Genomic DNA, 27,976 nt, shown 5'->3' on the forward strand with positions numbered 1-27,976 from the left:
TTTATTTTTGGTGTGGACTACTGGTTTTTTTTTTTTTTTTTTTGCATATAGTATATACTGAATTTACTTCTTAGGGGATTGTAGTGATATTGCATTTTAGTTAGTTATATAGATGAATCAATAAATTTTCATTAGTTTGTGGATATTACCAAGTACTTAATTCCATTTGTATCCTAAAATGATGCTTTCAAAGTATATTAGTAAATATAAACTTGTTTTCATTTTTAAAAAGTACATTTATAACAAAATTTTATAAACATATTAACTATGCTTTTTATTTAATTGACTTCAAGATTACCATCTTGAACTTTGCGAATGATTTTGTTGTGGTCCAAAAATCACTCATTCAGTAATAGCATATTTCCCCAAAAACTGTTTATCCACTAGAATATGGAATGGAAATTAAAAAAAAAAACAAATATTCATCCACATGTATATAGAGCAAAATAACTCAAACAATATTATACTGAATGAAAAATAAAATAATGTTTTAAAATAAAAAAAGCAATATAGAATGTAATTTTATGTTGTATACTATGAAAGTCCCAATTAATGAACTTTGAAAGGAAAAGGGCTCTTGGAGTGTGTGGTAAATGATTTTTGCTGGTTTTGTGATTTTGTGAATCTATTTTCTTGGGATAAAAAGAAAAGTACTATCTCACACACACTGATGGAAATGAGAGGTTAAATGACTCATCCTAAGTGACATTATTTACTATATAGAATCATGTCCTCTGCCAATAGGGATAGTTTGACTTCCTCCCTCCCAATTTGTATCTAGCATTGAGAAAGGAGAGAAAAAGTACCAATGTGATAACGTGCACGTAGAAAATGCCAAGAGGGACCTCAGACGCTACCTTTATGTATTCTACCATGCTTTGTGGAAGACACGGTTTGTCCTAGTCCAAACATGCTCCATACATTAAATGCAGGCCTAGACTGTGAAGGGCGGAGGTTGGGGAGCAGACCTGTGTTCAGTGGAGAACTCTGTAGATCACAGGTGTCTCAAGTCCCTGTGCGAGTGGGTACCCAAGTGTCCGAATAAATAAACTACATTGATTTCCTCATGCATAAGTCATAGATAATACCACACGGAACGTTTGTAAGGAAGAAGAGAAAGAATGGGTACCAACACCTTTTCTAAGAGTGAGTTAAATTCTTTTTCAAATTCTGTGTTAATAGGGAGGTAATGCATATAATATCAAATTCTGAAGGAATTGTAGTAGTTGGCCTTGATGTAGTATTTTATTTATAACTATGTCTTCCTTTTCTTAATTTTTAATTTTTTTTGAAGATCTTATTTATTTGAAATTCAGAGAGAGAGAGAGAGAGAGAGAATGAATCGTGATCCAGAGGTCTTCCATCTGCTGGTCTGCTACCCAATTGGCTGCAATGGGCGGGGCTGAGCGGATCTGAAGCCAGGAGCCAGGAGCCTCCCTGGGGTCTCCCTTGTGGATGCAGGGGCCCAAGGATTTGGGCCATCTTCTACTGCCTTCCAGACCACAGCAGAGAGCTGCACCGGAAGTGGAGCAGCCGGGACTCCAACCGGCGCCCATGTGGATGCGGGCGCTGCAGGCGGTGGCTTTACCCGCTCCCCCACAGCGTCGGCCCCTCCTGGGAGCCTTTCCCTGTGGGATCCAGCTGTCTGCTGACATGCCTGGGAAAACAGAGGGAGACGGCCCAAGGACTCAGGCCCCTGAACCCAGAGTGGAGCACCGAATACAGTCCCTGGCTTCTGCTTTGGCCTGGCCCAGCCCCGGCCTTAGTAGCCACCTGGGGGTTGAACCCCCAGATGGACGATCCGTGAGAGAGAGCAAGAGGCAAGAGTGCTCGCGATGCCCATGCTCTGCTACTCTCCCCAAGTGGCTTCAACGGCCAGCGCAGGGCCAGGCAGAAGCCAGGAGGCTTGACCTCCATTCAGGTCGCCCAGGAGGCAGGGAGGCGTGGTCCCTGGGTCACAACTTGGACAGGCCGCACTGCAAGCGGCCCTGGGGCGTCGGACGCTGGACGCGGCAGGCAGCGCGCAGGTGCGTCCCGTGGCGCCACGGCGGCCGCCCGTGGGGAGTGCGCCTGCGCCCAGCGCTGTGACCCGGAAGTGGCCCCTGGTGCCCCGCGGTGCTCAGGTAGGAGTCCTCGCCGCGTCCCGTCCGCTCCTGCCGGAGAGCCCGTGTGAGCCGTCGGAAGCCGTCCTCGAGGCTGCCGGTGGAGCCTGCGGGAGACCCAGCGTCCCTGGGCTCAGGCCGGGCTAAAAGAGGCTGCGGCCCGAGACGGCCGCGGCAGTTCCCTTGCACTTCTGGACGTTTGTGGGCGCAGTCCTCTTCTTCGGCAGCTTCCGGAAGACTACCCCTCGGGACTCGGTTCCTGGTCCAGAGGAGCAGAAACGCTCTCTTTGGTGAGTTGGGCGCGATGGCCTTCCTGTCGCGGGCTAGGTGGGGCCTGGGGTGCAGATAGCGGCCAAGGGGTGTGCATGTGAGGGGTCGAGGGGAGAGGAGGAGGAGAGAGGCGGCCAAGGGAGATTCGGGAGGAGAGAGGAAGGGGGAGAAGGAAAAGGTGGCGTGAAGGTGGGGTGGCGTGGAAGGAAGGGGAAGAAAGGTGTGTGGGGCAGCGTGAAGGGAGGGCGAGTGTGACAGGAGTCCCGGTGGGCGGGTGGAGGCGGGGTTGGGAGAGGAAGAACTTTTCCCACGGCCCGGCTTCCGTTTTGGGGGTTTCTGGCCCTGGCTGGAAGCAGTCTTGGCCGCGTCCGTGAGAAGCGGCCTTGGCTCCCGGCTTCTCTTCTCTGTTCTGAATGGTAATGTGTGTGCGAGAAAACTGGCCTGGGGCACGCGAATTAACTTGCACGTAATCCGGTGAATTTTCACAGATTGCACACAAGGACTAGAAAGCAGAAGCTTAGAGAAACCCCAAGAATCCCTCTGTGCTCTGTTCCAGCCTGTCCAGGGTTCTGACACCTCATGGTAAGTACTAGATTTTTTTTTTTTTTCTTGTTAAAGATTGGTGTGAAAGGCAGAGTTACAGATGAGGCAGTGGCGGAGAGAGATTCAGTGTATGCGTTCACACCCCAGGTGGCTCCGATGTCCTGGGGCTGGGCCAGGCTGAAGCAGAAGCCAGGTACTTTATTCAGTACTCCAGTGTGGGTTCGGGTGCCCAAGTCCTTGGGCCTCTTGCTCTGCTTTCGTAGGCTTGTTAGCAGCCAGCTGGATCACGAGTGGAACAACCTGGGCATTTGGGGGTGGGGGCGGGCCGAGCCGTGGCATAGTGGATGAAGCTGCTGCCTGCAGTACCAGCATCCCATATGGGTGGTGGTTCGAGTCCCAGCACCTCCACTTCCGTTCCAGCTCTGCTGTGGCCCGGCCCAGCAGTAGAAGAGTGCCCAAGTCCTTGGTCCCCTGCAACTGTTTGGGAATCCTGGAGGAAGCTGCAGTCTCCTGGCTTCAAATCTGCTTAGCCCACATCTGCTCAGGCTGAAAATGGAGAGAAGTGGAGAAAGTTTACAGGTGGCACTGAAGGCTTGAGGGAAATGAAGGAGCGAGAATGATGCTAGGGTTTGACTTGACCTGCTGGTGAAATGGTGGGTCAGTTATTGCAGGGGAAGACAGGGGGCCAGAGCAAGAGGTTTTTTGGGGAAATCAGCAGTTTGGTTTTGGATACATTGAGTTTCATGTGTGTGTGGTTGTGTAAGGGCAGATGTTAATGAAATGGTATGACTTTTAATTTTAGGCGATTGGGATCGATTTAAATCAAGAATGAATTTCTGGGAGAAGCTGTTACAGTTATGTAGGTGACATGATGAGACTCTGAACTGGGACAGTGGCTGTGGAGGGGGAGGATGTGCAAGGTCTGCGTGAAATAGGCCTTAGTGACAGTTCAGTTGTAGCTACTGGTACAGCTTAACCAATTGAACTTAGGTCATATTGGTTGTTCAGGATAACTCTTAGTTCTAATGCTTGGTGATTAGTGGTGCCGGCCTGTCAGGAGAAGGAAGAAGGGAGTGAGTGAGCTCAGCCCAGGAGGTGTTGAGTTTTCAGCCTGTGGGCTCTCGCAGGGAAGACACCTGGCAGCCTGCCTGGGCTGCGAGCATGAAAAGGGAGACTTACTGCTCCTAGGATGTCAAATGTGTGTATGATTGATTTGGAACCTTACGATTTGCTTGTTTAGCTTCAGACCCTTACTTAGTAACCTGGGGCTGCATTGAGAAAAACAGCATTGAAAGAAATGCTCCCAGGCCGGCGCTGTGGCTCAACAGGCTAATCCTCCGCCTTGCGGCGCCGGCACACCGGGTTCTAGTCCCGGTCGGGGTGCCGGTTCTGTCCCGGCTGCCCCTCTTCCAGGCCAGCTCTCTGCTGTGGCCAGGGAGTGCAGAGGAGGATGGCCCAAGTGCTTGGGTCCTGCACCCCATGGGAGACCAGGATAGGCATCTGGCTCCTGCCATCGGATCAGCGCGGTGCGCCGGCCATAGCGCGCCAGCCGCGACGGCCATTGGAGGGTGAACCAACGGCAAAGGAAGACCTTTCTGTCTCTCTCTCTCTCTCTCTCACTGTCCACTCTGCCTGTCAAAAAAAAAAAAAAAAAAAAAAGAAATGCTCCCGAAAGAAATTAGATATTACATTATAGGATCACAAAACAATTAGTACTTTATGATGCGCTTATTCTGCAGTCTTCTACTCTAAAGAAATAAGAATGCAAACAAACATTCACGTGCAAAGATGTTTAAAATCACCTTAGTTGTAATGAAGAATGGGATAAATGCACAGAAGGTATTCCTCAACGTTAGCATGATAATTCTAGTGAAGGGGTTATGGTGGCTTTTATCCTCTCCTTTTTGAATGATTGTGATTTACAGTTTTTCACAACTGAGCATGTTTTCCTTTCTGATGAGGGAGGACAAATGAAGTTAGGAATAATATGTACATGGAAAAGAATAATATGTAAGTAAGTAGTAAATTCTGCTGAATCCACAGAGTAAAATGTTAGAAAGCTATTTATTTTTTTTAAGATTGTATGTATGTGTTTATGTATTTGAGAGGCAGAGTTACAGACAGTGAGAGGGCGAGACAGAGAGAAAGGCCTTCCGTCCGCTGGTTCACTCCCCAAATGGCCGCAACGGCTGGAGCTGTGCCGATCCGAAGCCAGGAGCCAGGAGCTTCTTCCTGTCTCCCGCACGACTGCAGAGGCCCAAGGACTTGAGCCATCTTCCCCTGCTTTCCCAGGCCATAGCAGAGAGCTGGCTCGAAGAGGAGCAGCTGGGACTAGAACCGGCGCCCACATGGGATGCAGGCGCTGCAGGCAGAGGATTAACCCACCGACCTACAACGGCGGCCCCGAAAGCTATTTATTTTGTTATGAAAAGTTTTTAAGTAGGTGGGTAAATGCTTCTAAAGTGTTAAGAGTACCTAGGGTCACGAAATTCTTGTGCCTTGTTGTTTCCATAGTGTTCTTTTTTTTATTATGTTTATGGTAAGGTTGGTAGCAGTGTGCTCTCTGTCATTTCTGTGATTACGTCCCTTGAGTCTGTTCTCTCTTTTTCCTTGTTTCCTGGGGATACACATTTTGTCAGGTTCACTGAGTTTTCAAGAGTTGTATTTTAGACTCCCTGATCTTCTGTTGGCCACAGGTCATGGCCACATGTCAAGGACACTCAGGCCTTCAGGAACTAGATGGAAGGAAGAACAAATCGTGTATTATATTGTATCTTACCAATGAAATACTATATTTTATATTATAAATTGTTTTTGTAAGTATTATACATTGTATTTTGTATGTTATAAGTGTACTTTAAATTGTATATTGTAAAAGGTATAGGGGCCGGCACCTTTGGCATAGTGGGTTACTGCCCTGGTCTAAAGTGCTGGCATCCCATACGGGCGCCGGTTTGATACCTGGCTGCTCCACTCTGATCCAGCTCACTGCTGTGGACTGGGAAAGCAGTAAGAACATGGCCCAAGTCCTTGGACCCCTGCACCTGTGTGGGAAACCTGGAAGAAGCTCCTGGCTTCGGATCGGTGAAGTTCCGGCCATTGTGGCCAATTAGGGAGTGAACCAGTGAATGGAAGACTCTCTCTGTGCTTCTCCTCTCTCTGTGTCACTCTGACTTTCAAATAAATAAATAAATCTTGAAAAAAAGAAGTATATGTGCTCAGAGGTATCACGTATAGGTGCTTGGAGGTATCACGTACAGTTCCAGGAGTCATGAGCCTAGCTGGCTGAATTCTGATTCCAGGATGGGTGAATCACCAGGTGGGTATCTCCCGTTAGGTGGGCGATTAAGATGTGTTAATTTTCAGGTTTCTTCTTATTTTCTGGATTTTGTGGCTAGGAGCTGGGAAATGTATCTTTTACCTTGTTTTGTAAATTTTTAAAATTTTATTTATTTATGTATTTTCCCAGACAACTTTTATTTAAGGTATACATACTTTATGCATTCAATAATTACAGCTTTAGCAGCTGTATTTATTGGTAGTAGTAATTCTTCTACCGTACCTGCTCTCTCATTGACACTCCTATCCTTTTTATAGTGTTTTTTAAGAATACTGACCTAGGCAGTTACAAGTACAGAATAGAGTATGAACTGTTTCCCCGGGGTGTATATTAGATTTACAAAACCGTATCTCGTAATAACTGCAAATTTGATTTTTGTTTGTTTGTTTGTCTGTTTGACAGGTAGAGTTATAGACACAGAGAGAGAGAGAGAGAGACAGGCCAGAGCTGGGCCGTTCCAGAGCCAGGAGCCAGGTGCTTCCTCCTGGTCTCCCATGCGGGTGCAGGGGCCCAAGCACCTGTGGCATTCTCCACTGCCTTCCCAGGCCGCAGCAGAGAGCTGGGCTGGAAGAGGGGCAACCGGGACTAGAACCGGTGCCCATATGGGATGCCGGGCGTCGCAGGTGGAGGATTAACCTAGTGAGCCACGGTGCCAACCCCTGTAAATTTCATTTGAAAGGCAGGAAACAGAGAAAAGGGGAGAGAGGGAGAAAGAGAGTAAGGCAGAGACAGACAGGGTGAGAGAGAGGATGAGGGATATCTCATCTCATGCATTATTTCCCTCCTCAAATGTCCTCAGTGGCAGGGCTGGGCCCCAGGTCTCCCACTTTGGCACAGGGGCCCACGTACTTGGATCATTTTCTAGTGCTTTCCCAGGCACATTAGCAGGGAGGTGAATGGGAAGTGAGCAGTTGGGACCTGGTCTGGTGCTTACACGGGATGCTGGCAGTCCCGGTGGAGGCTCAAGCATTTTTTTACACCCCAGCTCCAGCCCCATAACCATATATTTGTATTGTTTGACTACCCTCTCTTCAGTTTCATGCTCCCAGTTCATCACAGACACCATCCTACTCTCTGACTGTGTTAGTTTGACTTTGTATATTCCACATGTAAGTGTGATCATGTAGTATTGCTTATTTCTGTGTCTTGTTTCCCTCATGGTAATATCCTATAGTTCCATACTTTTGGATCCATCTGTGACAAGTAGTAGTATTTCCTTTCTTTTTAAGGTTTGGTGAGGATGCCACTGTGTGTGTATCCCATTTTTCCTTATGGGTCCATCAACAAACCTTTGGATTATTCCCATATCGTGGAATTGTGAATGATGCTGAAGTGATGTGGGGGTGCAGACAGTTCATTGAGATGGTGATTTTCTTTTGAATTCATGGTCAATAAAGGTTGTTCCTTTTTAAATTGTATTTGAGGAACTTCCATATTGTTTTTCATAATGGACAGTACAACGTGCATTCCCTCCAATAATGTGTGTTCGTTTTCTCTACGTTGTGCCCAATACGTGTGTTATCTTTTAACTTTTTAACAGTAGCCATTTAACAGATAGGAGTAGTAACCATTGTCATCTTGATTTACATTTTGCTGATGTTAGCAATGTTCAGAACTTTTTCACATGCCCACTGGGTACATTGTATGTCTTTGCTGGAAAACATTGATTCAGTCCTTTGTCCATTTTTAATTATATTCTTTGCTTCTTAGTGGTGCACATTCCTTGTATTACTCCCTTGATCGCACATCTGGTTTGCTAACATTCTCTCCTATTCATTGGTTTGCCTTTTCATTTCATTGATCTTTGCTTTACTGCTTTATTAGTTTGTTGTAGTTTCATTTCCTTATATTTACTTTTGCTCTCTGTGCTTAATTGTTAACACATGAGCAACCACTCTTGAGGCTAATGTCAAGGATTTTTCTATTTGTAAGGGTTCAGATCTTCTGTGTAGACTTTCAGTTCATTTTGAGTTGATTTTAATATGTGGTGTCACAGTGACACAGTTTCAGTTTTGGACATGTGGATAGCCAGGTTGCTTCTGCCTCAGATGTGGGCCCTTACGTTCAGTGACTGCATGTTTGGCAGCCCTGGTGGGCCAGGGTTCCCAGTGTCTTCAGTTGGATCCGTTAAACCAGATGCTGTGGCTGGAGTTGAGCAGGAGCTTGGCAGAAGCTGGCAGAAGCCAGGTTGGCCCTTACTGCTGGCTCATGGTCTGAGTCCCGTACCTCCATCCTAGCTTTAGTGCTCTGATGTTCTGTTCTATCTGTGGTACTAGGTCCCCAGGTGACACTGGGCCTTATTGCACACTGGGGTTGTTAAGTGTACACTCAACAGACCCGGGTACCCATATCTCAGGCAGAAACAAACTGAATATCCACATACAGATATCTGAAGCTGTGTTATGATATGGCCCTTATGCCAGAGAAGACAATGGGCTGGTTGAAGTTAGGGAGGTTGTGGGAAGCACACATGGAGGCATGTGTGGTGATTGGGGAGTAGGAGACCATGCAGTGATGGGGTCAAGACAGGGGACTGTGGCCTCCTTCTCTGGAAGCTAGGGTTATATGAGGCTGTGTCAGAAAGTTTTTTTGAAGGATGGATGTTTGGCATAGTGGGAAGACAATGCTCAGGATACCAGTGGCAGCAGTGATGGCTTAAGTAGTGGGATTCTTGCTACCACATTGGAGACCATCTCCCAGCTCAGCCTGGGTCAGATCAGCCCTTGAGTACTGTGGGCATTTGGGTAATGAACTGCTAGATGGGTGGGTATCTTTCTCTCTTTGTCTCTCCCCTTCTCCCCTTTATTGTTTTTCTGTGTTTTGCTTTTGAAACCAATTGCAATATTAAAACAAGGTGGAAAAAATGGTTTACGGATGATGCTGTATCCCAGTGGCAGTAGATCATTGAGTCATTTCCTAGAGTCACACAGTGGGCTGTGTGTACCTCACAGTAATCTCTGTTAGATCTTTTATTAGCAAACCAAGTAAATGAGCTCAAGGCTCTAAGCGTAAAATAATGTCCAAAGAGAAATGTAGATTTGATCAGTACAAATTTTATATAAATATTGAAATGTCACACTAGCCCATACATACATACAACTCTTGTGGATAAAATATAAGTAAAAATACCAACATGTTAGTTGGTGTATAAGGTTAAGGGGTTTTAAATGATTAATGTCACAGCTAATATTATGGTATTTGAAAATGGCTAATACAAAAACATAGCCTGTAAATGACTGAATGGTTCTTTCTTGGGGTGCTCAGTCAAAAGGCTATTATGTTGCATTTTAAATTGGTGATGAATATTTATTTTAGATTGTTTCCTTTAATTAAGAAAAATGGTAGTATGTTTTCATGTGTATGTGAAATTGAATAGCATCAGAGCAATACAATGAATATGAGATAAGCTTTTTTTCATAATTGAGGTTTTATTGGATTTTGAGAATCACTACAGAGACATTTCAGTTTGTATACTATTCTTAACAAACCAAAAATTTAGAAAGTGAGGGCTTGTCATTCTCTTTAAATCTTTTATTATTTTTGAAATAGTGTATTTTTTTTTTAAATTTGCCTCCTAAGAGCTTTATATTCCACTCAATAAAGAGTTCAGCTAGTAAGGAAGAATATAGGCAAGGGCCATAAAAATGATCAAACAAAAAAAGTCCTATCTTTAGGATCAGTTGTGTACTTAAACTGATCACTTTAACTAGTAAGATGGCATTAAGTGTCAAAGGGATCACATAAATAAGACCAAGTGTCTGCTAATAGTAATAGAATTAAAAAGGAGAGAATGATCCAACATGGGAAGCAGGCCATGAAGCAGACTCATAGAATGACAAATACCCTAAACAGCACTCTAGCTCAGAATCAGCCCTTAAGGCATTAGGATCTGGCTAAAAAGCCCATGAGAGCATTTCAGGCATGGAAAGCCAAGACACTGTGGCAAAAAGTCACCCACATGAAAGATCTCTCGGAGTGAGATCCCAGGGGGAAAGAAAGGGCTGTCAAAGAGGTCAGTACCTATCTCTGAAGGAAGGAGCAAACTTCCACTTTGATTATGGCCTTGTCTAAATAATGCTGGAGTTTGTGAACTCAAGAGGCTTCCATAGCCTTGGCAGCTCATGACCAAGAGCCTAGGGTGCTCACTGATGTCAAATATAAGAGTGTCAGCGCAGCAGCGGTTGTGGCCCTCATGGCACACATCCCATGGCGGGTGCTCAGGTATATTGTGGGGATATAGCTATGGCTCTCTGAGCAACAGTGTGCATCTGGAAAGTCCTGGAAAATGTGGTACCGAGGTTATTCTCACTATAAAGGAAACATCCTCTGTTGTAGCAAAGCTGAGCCAGGTGAGCTAATTTTTGCAGCAGGCAGGGATACAAGCTTCTGGGGGTCCTTGGTGTAGTGACGGCAGGAGGTGCTCTCCCCTCCTGTGACTAGCACGGTCCTGCAGACATGTGAGTCTCAGGGCAGGACGGCTGTGGCGAGGGCCCTTTCTCAGGGTGGGTGCACGAGATTTGGAAGGTTTGCCAAAATGAGCCTCAAAGGAAAACTGATTTTCTAACCTGTGACTTTTTGACATGAATTATTCCTGTTAGTCTATTTTTCCGAGAAACAATGTATAGAAATTGTAGATTTGTTTGATAATCCTTACATCTTCCTTTTTTAGATGAGCATATTCTGAATGTGGTTTGGTCTTGAGGGGAACAGTTTACTCTCCTGCTTTCCTTGTAAGAGGGTATATTTATTTTGAATAAAGAATGGTTGTTTGGTTTCACACTGGTGATCATAGGGTTATCTGTGGCCTTGATCTCAAAAAAAAAAAAAAAATGAGTGTCAGTTGTTACATCAACAACAGGTGTCGCTGTGCACTTGCTCCCCATGTAGGACCTCTGTCCTTAATGTGTTGTACTATGAGAATTAACGGTAAAACTAGTCTTCAAACAGTACTTTCAACTTTGTGTGTCTGTGTGGGTGTAGTCTGTTGAAATCTTTACTTTGTATAGAGTTAATCTTCTGTATGTAAAGGTAATTAAAAATGAATCTCAATGAAGAATGGGATGGAAGAGGGAGTAGGAGTTGGGATGGTTTGTGGGTGGGAGGGAGAGTATGGGGGGAAGAACGGCTATAATCCAAAAGGTGTACTTATGAGATTTATATTTATTAAATCAGAGGTTTGTATAAAAATGCCTACTACACTCATACACAGTAAATTTTAAAATGATCATGAATTATTAAAATTATAGTAGCATATCATTCTTTTCTCTCTTTTTTTTAACAGGCAGAGTGGATAGAGAGAGAGACAGAGAGAAAGGTCTTCCTGTTTTTTTTTTTTAACTTTTATTTAATGAATATACATTTCCAGTGTACAGCTTATGGATTACAATGGCTTCCCCCTCCCATAACTTCCCTCCCACCCGCAACCCTCCCCTCTCCCGCTCCCTCTCCCCTTCCATTTGCATCAAGATTCATTTTCAATTCTCTTTATATACAGAAGATCAATTTAGTATAAAGATTTCAACAGTTTGCACCCACATAGAAACACAAAGTGAAACATACTGTTTGAGTACTAGTTATAGAATTAAATCAAAATGTACAGCACATTAAGGACAGAGATCCCACATGAGGAGCAAGTGCACAGTGGCTCCTGTTGTTGACCCAACAAATTGACACTCTAGTTTATGGCGCCAGTAACCACCCTAGGCTGTCGTCATGAGTTGCCAAGGCTATGGAAGCCTTCCAAGTTTGCCGACTCTGCTCATATTTAGACAAGGTCATAAAAGACAGAGTGAGGATAGTAACCAATGATCCTAAGAGTGGCATTTACCAGGTTTGAACAATTATACTGCATTAAGTGGGGAAGAGGACCATCAGTACACACAGGTTGGGAGTAGAGCCATTGGTGGTAGAGTAGAGGTTATGATTACAAAGGAATGAGGCCCAAGTATGCTAGACAGGGTCTAGAACAAAGGACAGAGTCATTATTAGAGGAGCTAAGAAAGGTGCTGTCTAAGCTACAAGTAATTTTTCTGATTGAGAGGCAAATAGAAGCTGATAGAAGGGGCTTGATAATAATCTGGTGGGCTTTAGGCCTTGTAAGTTAAGAGGCCCAGACCTATCTATCTCTTCACATGGGGTACATCCTAAGGGAGGTGTGAACCTCCTAGGGGAAGGCACTCTGTTGACTTTCATTACTTGGCTGGCCTAGTAGGAGAGCTGGCCAGGTAAAGGCAGGGGGCATCTCTAACAAGAAATTTACAGTTCTTTCTGCAATGTTGCTGACCCTACTTGGCCGTCCCCTCAGCTGCAGTGGTCACTTTGGAAGTTGGGCTGAGTGAAGGGCTTTTCAGCTTAGAGCCAATAAGATCTGTGGCTCTGACCTGGGCATCCTTCGACTCCAGGGCAGGTCCATTTCCAGTGATCCAACTCTTGGCAGAGCTGCCAGGGCTCTTCACAAGCTGACTTCTGCTGAAGCCTATGCTTACCACATTGAAAGCCACTGCAGTGGACTGGCCTGTTGGGTCTCCTTGAGGGCAGATCACTGTACAGATCAGCCATTAATAGACCTGCCACCCATTGCTTCTGATGCCTAGCTTTCTTTTCTTCCTGGTTTGTGTTAAAGCAGACCAGAGGATGCAAGTCAAGGGAGTGCCCGTGTCCCATCTCTAATCTTCGGTGGCCTGAACTACAAGTCTATAGTCACAGGCACGTTCTGTAGTAGTTTTTCTAAGGTAGACAATGCCCATGAGGAAAATTATATTCTCACTTTAAATCTTTCTTTCCCTTTGGTCTGAAAGGGAGGTTTTTTCTACTTACTGTATACTTGGCTGATGGCGAAGTGAATCTAGCTATGAGATTATTATTTAAGTTCTTATTTTGGCTATGCTATTACAGAAAAATGTTAGCCATCTCTTTTATAAGGTCTAAAGATTAAATTGTGCGTCCTACAGATTCCTTCCTAATAGAATTAGTTTCCTACCTTGAAGAGAATAGAGAAATGAAAGAACAAGTTGGGCTTCGAATAGAGAAATGAGGGAGCAAGTCCTAGATCGCTTGCTGACAATAGCAATATCACATGAATACTTAGCAAACCGTTTCAACCATTAGATAACAACTTAAGAAAACATTTGCCAGAAGATCCAATGCCTTCTATAAATTTTAAGAATCATGTATTTGAAAACACCTCTTAAATATCTAACATGGTGTAGTTTGTTTAACCAGTAAACTTAAGCACAACCATATAAAATGTTTTTAGTTTCTTTCTACCAACAAGTATAAAACATATGATACACAGATTCAGGTCACACAAATTAAAATGTATCTTTGATTGATTTTAGCAGCTTAAATTTATGGACAATCTTATCTATAAGCCATTTAAAATAAAACTCTTAATAAAATTTCCCCATGTGGACATACAATATGTACACACATATAACATAGCATAGTAGACCAATATAGCTTTTAAAATAATAATAGCTTTTAAAATCTTTAACTCTTTTTGTAGATTGCCAATTGATTTGAATTGCTTTTGGTTTTTAGTAACCTCAGTTAACCATACTTTCTCTCAGTTGGTACTGTTAATACATTATTGGCTTCATCTGTTTACAGAGCCATCCCAAAGTACTGAATACAATAGAAGTGGCTGGAAAAAGTCCATAGGAACCTATAGGAGGGCAGCTAAACACAGAACCAACAACGCTTTAGTTTTATGAGCAGCAAATCCTATATAACTGTGGATGACAAAAGACTTTAAGTCGCCATGTTTAAAATTATAAACTCATCAACCAACAAGAGGCACTTGCTTACTTCACAGTATTTTTGAAAGCACCTGTAGGATTTTACAAGTATTTAACCCTTTAGGCCTCTGGGGCTTTCTCATTAAGATAACTATCATGTCTAGTAACACAAGATCATTAGACTTTTTAATTCTCAAACATTTGTATTAATAGCATTTTCCATTATAGAAACTTAAAGTTTGGTACCACATCACATCTTGACAGTACTTCTAATATAATCCAAATAGCCTGATTAGTTGGTGTCTCTATAAGATGAGAGACATAGGTCTTTCGATTTTTTCAGTTGGGCCCAAACTGGAAAAACCAAAGTCCAGGATTTACTGGAAATTTTAGAGACCAGATTGTTTGAAACTTTGATTTTTTGAATGCCTGTCAAGAATGCCAAGAAGGCTCAAAATCCAAAATATCTGGTTGAAATAAGATTCCTTAAAATCATGACATAACATAGACCAAATTTGATCATTGTTACAAGGTGATTATTCAAATCTTTGAAAATAAGCACATATTTAAATAACCCATAGCTCTTAATAAAAATTCAGCTGTTTTTGAACAATTAGAATTTAACAGACATCAAGAGAACATAATAGATTACTTTAACACATTGCTCTAACAGAGCATCAGAGTTTAATTCTATGTCAAAGAGAAATTGAGCTTCCTGTGATCTTTTGCTGTGAGGGTTCCTTCCTTTATCTTCTTTCATATTGGTGACCATGTTTCTGTGTTTCTGTGTGTAACACATCTTTAAGCATCTTTTGCAGGGCAGGATGAGTGGCAACAAATTCTTTCAGTTTCTGTTTGCTATGAAAAGTCTTAATTTCACCTTCATTCACAAATACTGCAGGATATAGTATTCTGGGCTGGCAGTTTTTCTCTCTTAGTGCCTGGGCTATGTCTCGCCATTCCCTTCTAGCTTGTAGGGTTTCTGATGAGAAGTCTGCTGTGAGTCTAATTGGAGATCCTCTAAGAGTAATCTGACATTTCTCTCATGCACATTTTAGAATCTTCTCTTTAGGTTTTACTGTGGTGAGTTTGATTACAATGTGTTGTGGTGAGGATATTTTCTGGCCATGTCTGTTAGGTTCCCTGTGTGTTCCCTGTACTTGGATGTCTTTATCTCTCCAAACTAGGGAGATTTTCTGTTAATATTTCACTAAAAAGGCTTTCTAATCCTTTCTCTCTCTCCATGCCTTCAGGAACTCCTAGAACCCGAATGTTGTGTGTGTGTGTGTGTGTTTTTAATAGTATCCTGTAGATTTCCAACCGTTTTTTTTTAGGTTTCTAATTTCCTCTTATTGTCTTTGGTTTGATTGTATTCTTTCCTGTGCTTTGTCTTCTAAGTCTTATAGTCTTTCTTCTGCTTCACCAATTCTATTGTTAAGGTTGCATTTTTGTATTTGTTCTGTTAAATTCTTCATTTCATTTGGATTTCTCCTTATGATCTCAATTTCATGGGAGAAATTGCCTTTCATATGCTGTATGGATTTCAGTAGTTTGTGCATTTGCTTCCTATTATTTCTGTGTAATCTTATGATCAATTTTTTGAGCTCCATTTCTTGCATTTCTTCCATCGATGTCATCATCTTCACAGTCTAGCATGGAAGCATTGTGTTCTTTTTTTTTGACAGGCAGAGTGGACAGTGAGAGAGAGAGAGAGATAGAGAGGAAGGTCTTCCTTTTTGCCATTGGTTCACCCTCCAATGGCCGCCACGGTAGGTGTGCTGCGGCCGGCTCACCGCGCTGATCCGATGACAGGAGCCAGGTGCTTCTCCTGGTCTCCCATGGGGTGCAGGGCCCAAGCACTTGGGCCATCCTCCACTGCACTCCCGAGCCACAGCAGAGAGCTGGCCTGGAAGAGGGGCAACCGGGACAGGATTGGTGCCCCGACCAGGACTAGAACCCGGTGTGCCAGCGCCGCTAGGCGGAGGATTAGCCTATTGAGCCGCGGTGCCGGCCGGAAGCATTGTGTTCTTTTGGGGACTTCATGTCGTCTTCCTCCTCCTTGTTTCTTGAATTGCTGCGTTTGTTGTTTGGCATTTGTGGAGAAACTCATTGTTTTTTTTTTTTTTTTTTTTTTTTTCCTTTTTTGCTCTGGTGGGTTTTATATTTGTACTGTGACTGTGCAGATAATTGGAATGTCTGCTTTTGAATCTCTAGAGACTTGTAGTGGATGTGGTCAGAGAGCTCTGTTCAGTCCTCCAGGGTTAAGGGCATGCCTATGTTGACACACCCAGGTTTGGCATGATACATCTCGCTCTCTCTTTTTTATCAGAAGGTTAAGTTTTTCTGCTCAGCCGAGCTCCTCTCCTTAATGGAGACCAGTACCTTAGCGCTAGCCCCAGTAGCTATAATATTCATCCACTCTGTCCCAAGGAGCACACAAAGGATCTGTGCAGTCCTCAGAGTAAGTTTAGATTCCCCAGCAATGTCTCTCTCCAGGTAACCAGGAAGCCCTGAGCATGTGGAGTCTCTCAGTGTGAGTGCCCAGAGTCCCAGCCATGCTCCCTGCCACACTCCCTCAGTTTTTTTCACAGTCCCAGTACAGAAGCCTCACATAGTCACAGGCTCCTATCTCCCTGTTAGTTCTCCCCACCAGTCAGGGTCTCCATTTGGCTGTTGCTGGGCACGGACACGAGCTGGCACAGCTGTTACATATGTCTAAAATGGTGCCTGCTCTATTGGCTTGTTACAGGATGCCATTGTAAGGTGATTGTCGTTTTTTATTTCCCTCCTCTAGTTTAGCTGGTACACTATTCCCCATGGGGTTCCAAGCTGGGTGCCCTCTAGGTTCTTCTTTCAGCTTTTTTTGCCAGTGGCTTGGGCTGCTGCAGTCTGGTCTCACCCCCACCCCCCTTTCCGATGCTGGTGTGTAGGCTCTGCTGCTGGAGTCCTGAGCCTGGGCCCACACCCTCTATGTATGTCCACCATGTCCCTTTAATTTTGGTAGCGTTTCCTTTGCTGCTTTCTCCCTAAATCTTCTCTGAGACTATACTCTCTCCACTTTTTTTAAAGCTATCTTCTCCTGGGCTAGAGCAGTAGGCTCCCTCCCTACTCTGCCATCTTGGAACCCAAGACCAAATACTGTGAATTTGAGTACCGGAGCTTGACCATGTATGGAGCAAGTTTTCTTGCCTTTAAAAGAAGATGCAAAATAACTGTGGTGGAAATGTGCTGATGGTAGAATGTGGGACATGAGAAGAGTGTTGCTTTGAAATGAAGAGCTCCAGAAAAGGTGTTTTGGGGCAGGCGTTTGGTGCAGCTGCCTTTTGGAAGCCTGCATCCCATAGCAGAGTAGCTGTGTTCAGTCCTGCCTGTGCCTCCACTTCTGACCCAGTTTGCTGCTAATGCGCATTCTGAGAGGCATCCATTGTTGATTCAAATACTTGGACTCTGCCACCCTCCCAGGAGACTTGGCTGGAGATCCAGGCTTCTGAACTTGGCCAAGTGTAGCCACAGCTGCTGTGGGCATTTGGAGAGTGATCCTGCAGATGGAAAACCACTTTCTTTCCCTATAGATTTCAAAAAGTAGAGATAATTGAACAATGTAAAGGAATATCTTGCTGTGTGTTATGGATTGGTTATCAAAGTGTTTGGCTCAGGAACTGGTGGAATCACCTCATATATTAAAAGTGGTTGGGGTCAGGCCGGTGCCATGGCTCACTAGCTAATCCTCTGCTTGTGGCGCCGGCACCCCGGATTCTAGTCCCGGTCGGGGCACCAGTCCAGTCCAGCTCTCTGCTGTGGCCCGGGAAGGCAGTGGAGGATGGCCCAAGTGCTTGGGCCCTGCACCCGCGTGGGAGACCAGGAGGAAGCACCTGGCTCCTGGCATCAGATTGACGCGGCGCACTGCTGTAGCGGCCATTTGGGGGGTGAACCAACGGTAAGGGAAGACCTTTCTCTCTCTCTCTCTGTCTAACTCTGCCTGTCAAAAAAAAAAAAAAAAAAAGTGGTTGGGGTCCTTGAAAGATGGCACTTTGATATTGAGTGTGATCAGACTATGATGATGAACGGTTTGGCAGGAATAAGACTTTCCTACTTTGGTAATTTCCCCCTAAATTTCCTTTTATTACCACATGAGTCCTAATTATTTGGAATTAGATTCATATGATGTACCATTTGTTTCTCAGGTGTGTTTTACGAGATATGTTCAGTCTCCTGTGGAAAAGAACTGTCCTCTCCTTGCTCAAATTTTTAAAACAAATTCTGACTTAACAAATTGACACTCTTGCTTATGGCATCAGTAATCACCCTAGGCTCTTGTCATGAGTTGCCAAGGCTATGGAAGCCTTTTGAATTCACCGACTCTGATCATATTTAGACAAGGTCGTAGTCAAACTGGAAGTTCTCTCCTCCCTTCAGAGAAAGGTACCTTCTTCTTTGATGACCTGTTCTTTCCACTGGGATCTCACTCGTGGAGATCTTGATCTTTCATTTAGGTCTTTTTTTTTTTTTTTTTTTTGCCAGAGTGTCTTGGCTTTCAACAATAGGAGTCACTGTGCACTTACTCCTCATGTAGGATCTCTGTCCTTAATGTGCTGTACATTGTGATTTAATGCTATAACTAGTACTCCAACAGTATTTTTCACTTTGTGTTTCTATGTGGGTGCAAACTGTTGATATCTTTACTTAATATATGCTAAACTGATCTTCTGTATATAAAGAGAATTGAAAATGAATCTTGATGTGAATGGAAGGGGAGAGGGAGCAGGAAAGGGGAGGGTTGCGGGTGGAAGGGAAGTTATGGGGGGGAAGCCATTGGTAATCCAAAAGCTGTACTTTGGAAATTTATATTCATTAAATAAAAGTTAAAAAAAAAACAAATTCTGAAATCATTTGATTCACATAGCTAGCTCATTTCTATCCCTTATGCTTTATATATCTAAAGAGGTAAAAAATATTTTCATCTGTTTGCTTAGCACTATGAGATGAAAGAATGCAAGAAATTTCCCTCTATTCTTAAAAAGTATACAGTTGGATCAGAACTATCATCTTGGTGAGATGCATAATTACAAACAAAACCAAAGTATGCATAATGAAATGAACCAGTTTGTTTACCTCATGATCCTCCGTCATGTATGTTCCTCTTTTCAGATCTCAAGCTTCAGAGAGGTCAGGACCTTGTTGCAGTCATCCCAGCACTTGGCACACAGTATTCTGCACATTTAGAAATGCTCAACAAGTGATATTTGAGGATGCTCGATAAGTAAATTTTGATTAGTGCAAGCAGACTAGCCAGAAATATGCATCTTGATAATCCTTATACTATATGTTTGAAAAGGGAACATATTCTTGTCTCAAGCAAATACTCTTTACTCCAGTTCTTGTGATTTCTGGCTATAGGCACTCTCCCCTCTAGCCTGGCTTGGCCATCTACCCTGTAAGTGTAGTCAACTTCATTTCCTTTCAGCAGATTTCATCAGTTTTCAGCAGTATTACTCATGTGCTCACCAATCAAAATAACACTGTGGTAGAGATATGAAAGTAAGTGTGGTGCAGGTGAGCATTCAGGACTCCTCTTTATAATTTGCAGCAAATTACTCAAATATTCCACTCTTTTGTTCATCTGTGAATATTTGAGAAATGAATTTTCTTCTGTAAACATTGCTTTGTCTCCTTTAGACTGGCAGAGGACAGTGCAGCAGCAAATACACAAAACTACAATTTGCACATGGCTAAAGTCTGTGGTTACCTTACAGCATCCTGGGCACTTGACATCTGTGAAGTAGGAATTGGGTCTCTGCAGCAGGTGCTGCTTCCTGCATTTGCTATTCATTTCTGTAGAGAGATGGAGGAGCTCCTTTGCTTGAGGTGAGTTCACCTGGAGAGTCATCATGGCTAGAAAGGCTAGTTAGTCTGTCATTTATTTATCTAGTTAGGATACTTTTAAAATAATTGATTTTAGTCTATATCATTGGATTTTGAACTTAACTATTCATAGTGGTAAATAGGAAACTATGCGTGGTATACTAGATGGCCCATTTAATCAGTTGCTCAGAAACATTTTTAACTATAAAGGATGATTGCAGATGCTTTCCTAGATTGACATGTATCGTTATGATACTCATAGTTCATTTACATGTATGAAATTCCCAATATACTGTGTAAACTTCTGAAGGGCTCAGTCACCCTAGGTGGAAAATGCTCATGATTCTATGAGCATTATACTGTTGAGCATCATTCTAGACATAGTTTCCTATGAAATCAGAGCATTCCTCTTGATTACATCGGGAGTCTTTGAATAACTCTGAAGATACTTTCAGTTGATTAGATAAGTGTTAATTTACATCCCCCTTCCTCTCCTAACAACAGTTTTAAAGTATGCATTATTTTGAAATAAGAAATGTTGTTTGGGTTTTGTTTAGTTTAGCAAATGTTGGATTGCAGTGCTGTTATACACCTTTAGTCTTTATATATTTAAACACCATTCTTAATACATTGCCTTCATCAGTAGTGTCATAAGGTGTATTCTTTCTGTTATCACTTATTTTTTCCAAGGTCACTTTAAAATGAATTTTAGAATGTCTATTCTAATCTCTACTCTACATCTTATCCATTTTATAATACTTCACTGTAATTTTTTTATATTGTATTTAAAAAAATTTTTTTTAACAGAGTGGACAGTGAGAGAGAGAGACAGAGAGAAGGGTCTTCCTTTACCGTTGGTTCACCCTCCAATGGCCGCTGCGGCCGCTGTACCACGCTGATCCGAAGCCAGGAGCCAGGTGCTTCTCCCGGTCTCCCATGAGGGTGCAGGGCCCAAGGACTTGGGCCATCCTCCACTGCACTCCCTGGCCACAGCAGAGAGCTGGCCTGGAAGAGGGGCAACCGGGACAGAATCCGGCGCCCGGACTGGGACTAGAACCCCGGTATGCCGGTGCCACAAGGCGGAGGATTAGCCTATTGAGCCACGGTGCCGGCCAATATTTTACTATATTAATGTCTTTTTAAAAAAATTTTTTTTATTTTTTGACAGGCAGAGTGGACAGTGAGAGAGAGACAGAGAGAAAGGTCTTCCTTTTGCCGTTGGTTCACCCTCCAATGGCCGCCGCGGTAGGCACGCTGCGGCCGGCGCACCGCGCTGATCTAATGGAAAGAGCCAGGTGCTTATCCTGGTGTCCCATCGGGTGCAGGGCCCAAGTACTTGGGCCATCCTCCACTGCACTCCCTGGCCACAGCAGAGAGCTGGCCTGGAAGAGGGGCAACCGGGACAGGATCGGCACCCCGACCGGGACTAGAACCCCGGTATGCCGGCGCTGCAAGGCGGAGGATTAGCCTAGTGAGCCGCGGCGCCGGCGTATATTAATGTCTTAATAATAGATGTTGTCCTAAGGTCTTCATGTATGTAACTCATTTAATCTTCACCTTTATTAAGCAAATGCACATAGTCTTCATCCATTCATCAAAAATGACTTATTGAGCATCTGTGAATGTGCAGAATACTGTGTGCCAAGTGCCAGGATGGATTCAGCAAGGTCCTGGCCTCTCTGGAACTTGAGATCTGAAAAGAGGAAAATACGTGACTGAGGGTCATGCAGTAAGCAAACTGGTTCATTTCATTATGCACATTTTTTTTGTTTGTAATTATGCAAGATTATGGTTTAACCATAATTATAACCAAATAATTATGGTATTAACCAAGATTATGGTTCTGATCCAATTGTATGCTTTTTAAGAATAGGGGGAAATCTCTTGCATTCTTTCATCTGATAGTGCCAAACAAATAGATATCAATATTTAATGAGGGTTACAGGAATGCTTTTATGAAACACCATAACCTGAGAGTTGTTGGAATTACCTAGTGGGATTTCAGAGGGCTAGAAAAGATCACCCAACAAATGGAGTTCGCTAATAATGGAAGTACTCATACACAAATGGAAATAGTGTTGATTAGGAACAGTCAGACATCTAGGTTTCCAAATAGCCTCAGTGAGCCCTGTTAAGACTGAAACATTCAGTTGAACTCTAGGGCTGTTCAGTACCTCTAACACTTGAAACGTGGATTCAGAAGAAAAGCAGGAATAGTGTTTGAGTAAAACATGAAGATAAAAATTCTGGTAGTCTTTTTATGAAATATGTTAAAAAATTCTTCTAGAAAGCAGAGACTGCTTGAAACATTATATGTCAATTTGGTAAACAATGGCAATAATGAGATCTTCCCCAAAACATTCTATGACACTTTAATGTCAGTCTTTCCTGTCTATATTTGGCAAACCAATGATCTTATTATTACTACTTATATGATTAATTATAGTAGTGCATCTAGAAGTGAAGTCCAGAAAGTAATGCCCTAGAATGAAATGTTGGTCTCAGTAGTAGGAGATGCCAACCAGTCTATTGCTTACAGCTCCTTCTGTAGCACCGGTTTTGCTTTAGCTGAGCCATTAACCATTTTTTTTTTTTTTTTGACAGGCAGAGTGGACAGTGAGAGAGAGAGAGAGAGACAGAGAGAAAGGTCTTCCTTTGCCGTTGGTTCACCCTCCAATGGCTGCCGCGGCCAGCGCACTGCAACTGGCGCACTGTGCTGATCAGAAGGCAGGAGCCAGGTGCTTCTCCTGGTCTCCCATGCAGGTGCAGGGCCCAAGGACTTGGGCCATCCTCCACTGTACTCCCTGGCCACAGCAGAGAGCTGGCCTGGAAGAGGGGCAACTGGGACAGAATCCAGCGCCCCGACCGGGACTAGAACTTGGTGTGCCGGCGCCATAGGCGGAGGATTAGCCTATTTAGCCGCGGCGCCGGCCAGGCATTAACCTTTAAAACAGCCCAAACTGGGTTCAGAAAGGTAGCCAAAGGAATGACAGGAAATGCTGAAAAACTGAGAGCAAGGGCAGCTTCTGGGTTCTCATTGCAAATGTGTGGACCCTGAAAATCTTTATGAAGTAAGGGAGCTATTGACGTTAGTGAGCTTGATCATTTCAGGAAAAGTGCCAATGAAAGCTCTGTATGCCTTTTCACATCATGAGGTGTTTCACTAGGCATTCTGTGAAATGACATTTTTAATGGTTGACATGCATTTTGTTCATTCCCTGTCAGCTAGCATCTTTAGTACAAATTCTTAGAGCTTTATATAATCTATGTGTTGCTGTACACTCTTGTGGGGTATTTAATGTCCTATTTTATTTATTTAGTTGAAATTTAGAGTGACTAAGGACAGAGGGAGAGAGAGGGATGGAGAGATAGGTAGGTAGGTAGGTAAGTAGGTAGGTAGGTAGGTAGGTAGGTAGGTAGATAGATAGATAGATAGATAGAGATGTATACCTCAAAACCAGTGGTTCACTACTCAAATATCTACAATAGACAGTACTGGATCAAGTCAGATGAAGATCCTAGAACTACAGCAGGGCTTCCCACATAAGTAGCAAAGGGCCCAAGTCCTTGGACCATAATCCATCGCTTTTCTAGGTTCTCTAGTAAGGAGCTAGATAGAAGGGCAGCTGGATCTCAAATCAGCATTCCAATATGGAGTGTGGCATCACAAGTGGTGGTGGACTAATCCACTGCAACATCAAGCAAACTTGTCTCAACCTCCTGTGCTGGGAGGCTTACCTTATGTAGAAGACATTTAAACCAAAAGCTGAGGAGTCACGGCTGACATCCACACATTGCTCTACACAGAAAATGCAGCATTCTAAGAGTGTGGTGGGCCGCTGGTCTGGATTAGCTATCACTCAGTTTTTCTTATCATAGGTAGAGGAATGAAAACCTGTTGCAGTTGAGCCCATCAACATCAGAAGTTGAGACTTAAACCACACTTGAACTTTGAGTGAGATCCTTTTGCTAGTGTTGTCAATCTGAGAAGCCAGCCTCTATGGGAAAGCTTAAGCAGAGTATACTCATCCATGAAATTTGGATTTTGCTGCATTCAAATAGAGAATATCAACAGTAAGTATTTTTTGTTCTATATATTTACTTTTTGAAAGTCCGAGTGATGCACATATGCATACATACACACATATATGCACACACAGAGGGGATAGAGAAAGAGAGGTAGGTAGATAAGTAGATAGATAGAGATATCAGAAATCTGTTCACTCCTCCAAATGCCTGCAACAGCTAGGTCTGGGCAAGGCTGAAAAAAAGGATCATGGATCTACCCCTGGGTCTCCCACACTGGTAGCAATGAGCCCAAGAGCTTTAGGCATGATCCATCAGTCTCACAGGTACGTTTGCAGGGAGCTGGATTGGAAGCAGAGCAGCTGGGACTTGTACCACCATTTTGACTTGGGCATCACAAGTGGTGGCTTAACCCACTGTGACACTAGGCTGGCTCAATGAGTGTTTTGTTTCTCATGCAAATTTGTAGATAGCTAGAGTGGGTCTGTTTCACAGGTCTCATTCTGCCATTGGAGGGCTAGTGGCTACTCTGGACTCTTAAGATTAACTCAGAATCATTCACACTGCCTTTCGCCAACGTTTCCATATTTGTCATGTCTCATGGCCAAGCCAGAGAGTACAGTTGTCTCTCTGGTCCTTGAGGATCAGTTCCACTCACCTGTGGATACTAAATTCCAAAGATACTCACATTCCTTACATATAATGGTATATTACTTCCATTTCATCTGCTCATATATTCCTGCATACTCTAGACCAACTCTGGATGACATCATAATATCTAGTACAGTGTAAATCATTATACTGTTTTGGGGGGAGGACTAACAAGAAAAAGAATCTTTACATGTTAGTTATCTTTCACTTTACTTGAGTAGCCTGAAACTTTACCTTGTAGCCTGGAACTGTTAGAGACAACATTGTGTGAGTGAATGACCATGGGTAACGTTAAGTATTTGACCTGTTTTTGACCCACTAGTTGTCATTTGCCAGCCTTGTAACAGATCACAATTTACTCTTGGGCACCACTATTCAAAACTCCCCTAGCTCAGAAAGTTGTTGATTTCTTTCAAGTTTAAGCTCTCTTGAAAAATATCATTATTTGTTTTCATCCATACCACCTCACGTTGGATATTTATGTCAATTCCATATTTTTCTAAACCACAGCTTGCCATTTCTTTGAGGTATTATCTGGGAGAATTTTGATCTGAAAACTTGGACAGGAAGGTTTTAAAAAATGTAGTATTTTGCTTAGAGTGTATAAAAAGGCTCATAGTAGAACAAGGGTTCCATGCCTGTCTTGTTAATCATTTTCTCACTATATAAACATGCATGCTGAACAGAAGCTGCCTTTATAATTAGAATGCAGTGAAGCTTCTTCTGTTCATTATCACGACCCTGTTTTATTTTTTTAATTTTTATTTTTTATTTTTTGACAGGCAGAGTGGACAGTGAGAGAGAGAGAGAGAGAAAGGTCTTCCTTTTTTTGCCGTTGGTTCACCCTCCAATGGCCGCCGCGGCTGGCGCGCTGCGGCCAGCGCACCACGCTGATCCGATGACAGGAGCCAGGTGCTTCTCCTGGTCTCCCATGGGGTGCAGGGCCCAAGCACCCGGGCCATCCTCCACTGCCTTCCCGGGCCACAGAAGAGAGCTGGCCTGGAAGAGGGGCAACCGGGACAGAATCCGGTGCCCAGACTGGGACTAGAACCCGGTGTGCCGGTGCCACAAGGCGGAGGATTAGCCTAGTGAGCTGCAGCGCCGGCGACCCTGTTTTAAAATATAGGCTGAGAGACCATTAGCATCATAGGGTACATATTCCCACAGAGACATTTTTCACTTCCTGCTTTCATTTGCAATTTCATTTCAATTGTAGTGTTTAATACTTTCCCCATGTCTTGTGTATGAAAGAACAGAATGGTGGTAGGATGCTACACTGTAACTCCTAAATTCCCAAAAAGATGTGACTAATGCTGTCAGGTTTAAATTAAGATGAATTTCTTCAAGCTCGTTAAGACTGTGATATTCAGCTTTTCTAGTAGGAAGTTCACATGGGGGATTTCTCAATTCAAGAATATTAACTGAGTAAAAAGACACATGCTTTGTTGTTTCTAGGTTCTTTGTTTGAGTAATTTCATTTAATGTCATGCATTACTGAGGAAGCTGAACTGTGGGCTCGATGGGTATCCCAGTTGTGCTGTTGTTTGACATTGACATGGTCCCTTCCTTCATTCCCCAGCCAAGGAAGTTCATCCTGTGGCTGAACATCCAATAAAGTGTTTCTGAACCATTTTCTTTTCACCTTTTGCATCCTTTTAGCAATTGAGTATCCAGGACACAGGAGATTCCCTTCACATGCTTTCAAAATGTACCCATGTCTGATTTTGTGATTTCTATTTACACTTTCCTCAGGTATTCCATTATTAGATGATTGGCTAAAGAATGGAAGGAAACAGAAGACAGAAGCCTTTATCTTAATCTTTCGTTGCTTAAAGAATCCACCAGGTGAGATCTGTGACTGGTGTGAAACTGAATTTTCTATCTACTCAGAAAAGTATTCAAATGAACATCAGATCCAGAGAGTCCTTGAGGAATTCTGTTTTGTATTACTTGTAAATAATCTGTGAAATCTGTGAAATTTATTTCAAGTAATTTTGTTCACTATCACATAAGAAGCATTTATGTTGGAATAACTATAGAATGAATACTCTCCTCTCTCTTTCAAATTTTTATTTATATTTCGTAAAATTGGAACAGTAGGGATCCTTCCATATCGCATGATTGAAAGCCAGTAGTATTTACTGGTGCCTATTTTTAAAGTGTACATAGAAAAGCTACCTTATATCTATGAGTGTTGACAATTGTGTTCCAGTCTGGCCAAAACCTTGTGACCCAGCAATAAGATCATAATAAAACATCTAGGTAGGAAAATAAGTTGACCTTCTGATAACCCAAGTCAACTTGCATTACTATGTTACCTATTTTTGTCCTCTATCATTGGATCTATTTTTAAATAAGAGAAACACGATGTATTTTCAGTTATTTGTATGAAATACATTTTCATCTATGTTTGTTTGTGCCCTTTGCTATGCAACTTGTTTCCACAAAGGGACTTAACCAGATCAAAATCTTTTTTTCAATTGTCATTCATGTTCTGTGTTTGAAAGACAGGGAGGGTAACAAGTAGAGTTCTTCCATTTGCTGGTTCTTTGCTCAAGTTCCTGGAGTAGTGAGGGGGTAGATCAGGCTGATGCCAGGTTTAAAGAACTCAGCTCAGGTCTCCCACATTGGTGGCAGGGATCCAGGCACTTGAGCCAGCCTCCTAGAAGGAGTATATGTAGTAAGGTGGAATGGGCAGTTGTTCTGGGACTTGATACTGGCACTGTGGTAGAAGATGCTGGCATCTTAACTGCTGTGCCAAACACCCATTCTGAATCTATGTTGTCTTGGAATATTATCTGTGTACCCAAAACCCTGCAAGTAGAAACTGAACAACCCCTAATCTAAGTCCATGCAAAAATACTATCTCAAACACCCTTGAAAACTGTCTACATATGGATATACCTGTTGGAAGCCAAGAGGTAGGTGTGTATTTCTTTGTGATAAAGCAGCTCTTCTGATACCCAGCGAGCCCCAGAGGGGGAACCATCCAGCAGAGCGACAGAGAAACGCTATCTAGACATTGAGAGAATACTTCCAGGGTTTCTGGAGTGCTATCTGTGGGTCAGGCAGGCATCAGGGATTGAATTATCTTATTCCATGCTTTATCTCACACTTCATCACAACACTTTGAAAGTCATTATCTTCTTTTTACAGGTAAAAGAACTGAGATGCGGAAATATTAAGTAGTTTGCCAAAACTCAAACATCCATAATCTATCTCCAGTCCCAATTCCAAAGACCCTATTATTTTACCATCTGCCCTTGCCTTCCAGAGGTGAGGAGACAGGAGAGGGTCCCCTGCATCAGCACACAAGCTTAGCTGCAAGAAGAATATAATGCTATGCACATCTCATTCCAAGTTGGAGAAGTGAAGACCAGGCAGTTACAATATTTGAGTATCTAATTGTCAGTCTACTCTATGAAGACATAAGGAATGGAGTAACT

At 43.1% G+C, this 27,976-nt stretch overlaps 1 protein-coding gene across 1 annotated transcript in view; it reads left to right on the top strand.

Moving 5' to 3' along the window:
- Positions 1-2,406: 2,406 nt before the first annotated feature.
- Positions 2,407-27,976, top strand: part of LOC133765287 (rho GTPase-activating protein 20-like) — an 81,461-nt gene continuing 55,891 nt past the window's right edge. Inside the window, exons 1-2 of the mRNA XM_062198901.1 lie at positions 2,407-2,434; positions 2,861-2,954. Of these exons, the coding sequence (XP_062054885.1) occupies positions 2,407-2,434; positions 2,861-2,954 (122 nt within the window). The remainder of the gene's footprint in view (positions 2,435-2,860; positions 2,955-27,976) is intronic.

This window comes from Lepus europaeus, chromosome 8, assembly GCF_033115175.1.
Source record: "Lepus europaeus isolate LE1 chromosome 8, mLepTim1.pri, whole genome shotgun sequence".
Lineage (NCBI taxonomy): Eukaryota > Metazoa > Chordata > Mammalia > Lagomorpha > Leporidae > Lepus > Lepus europaeus.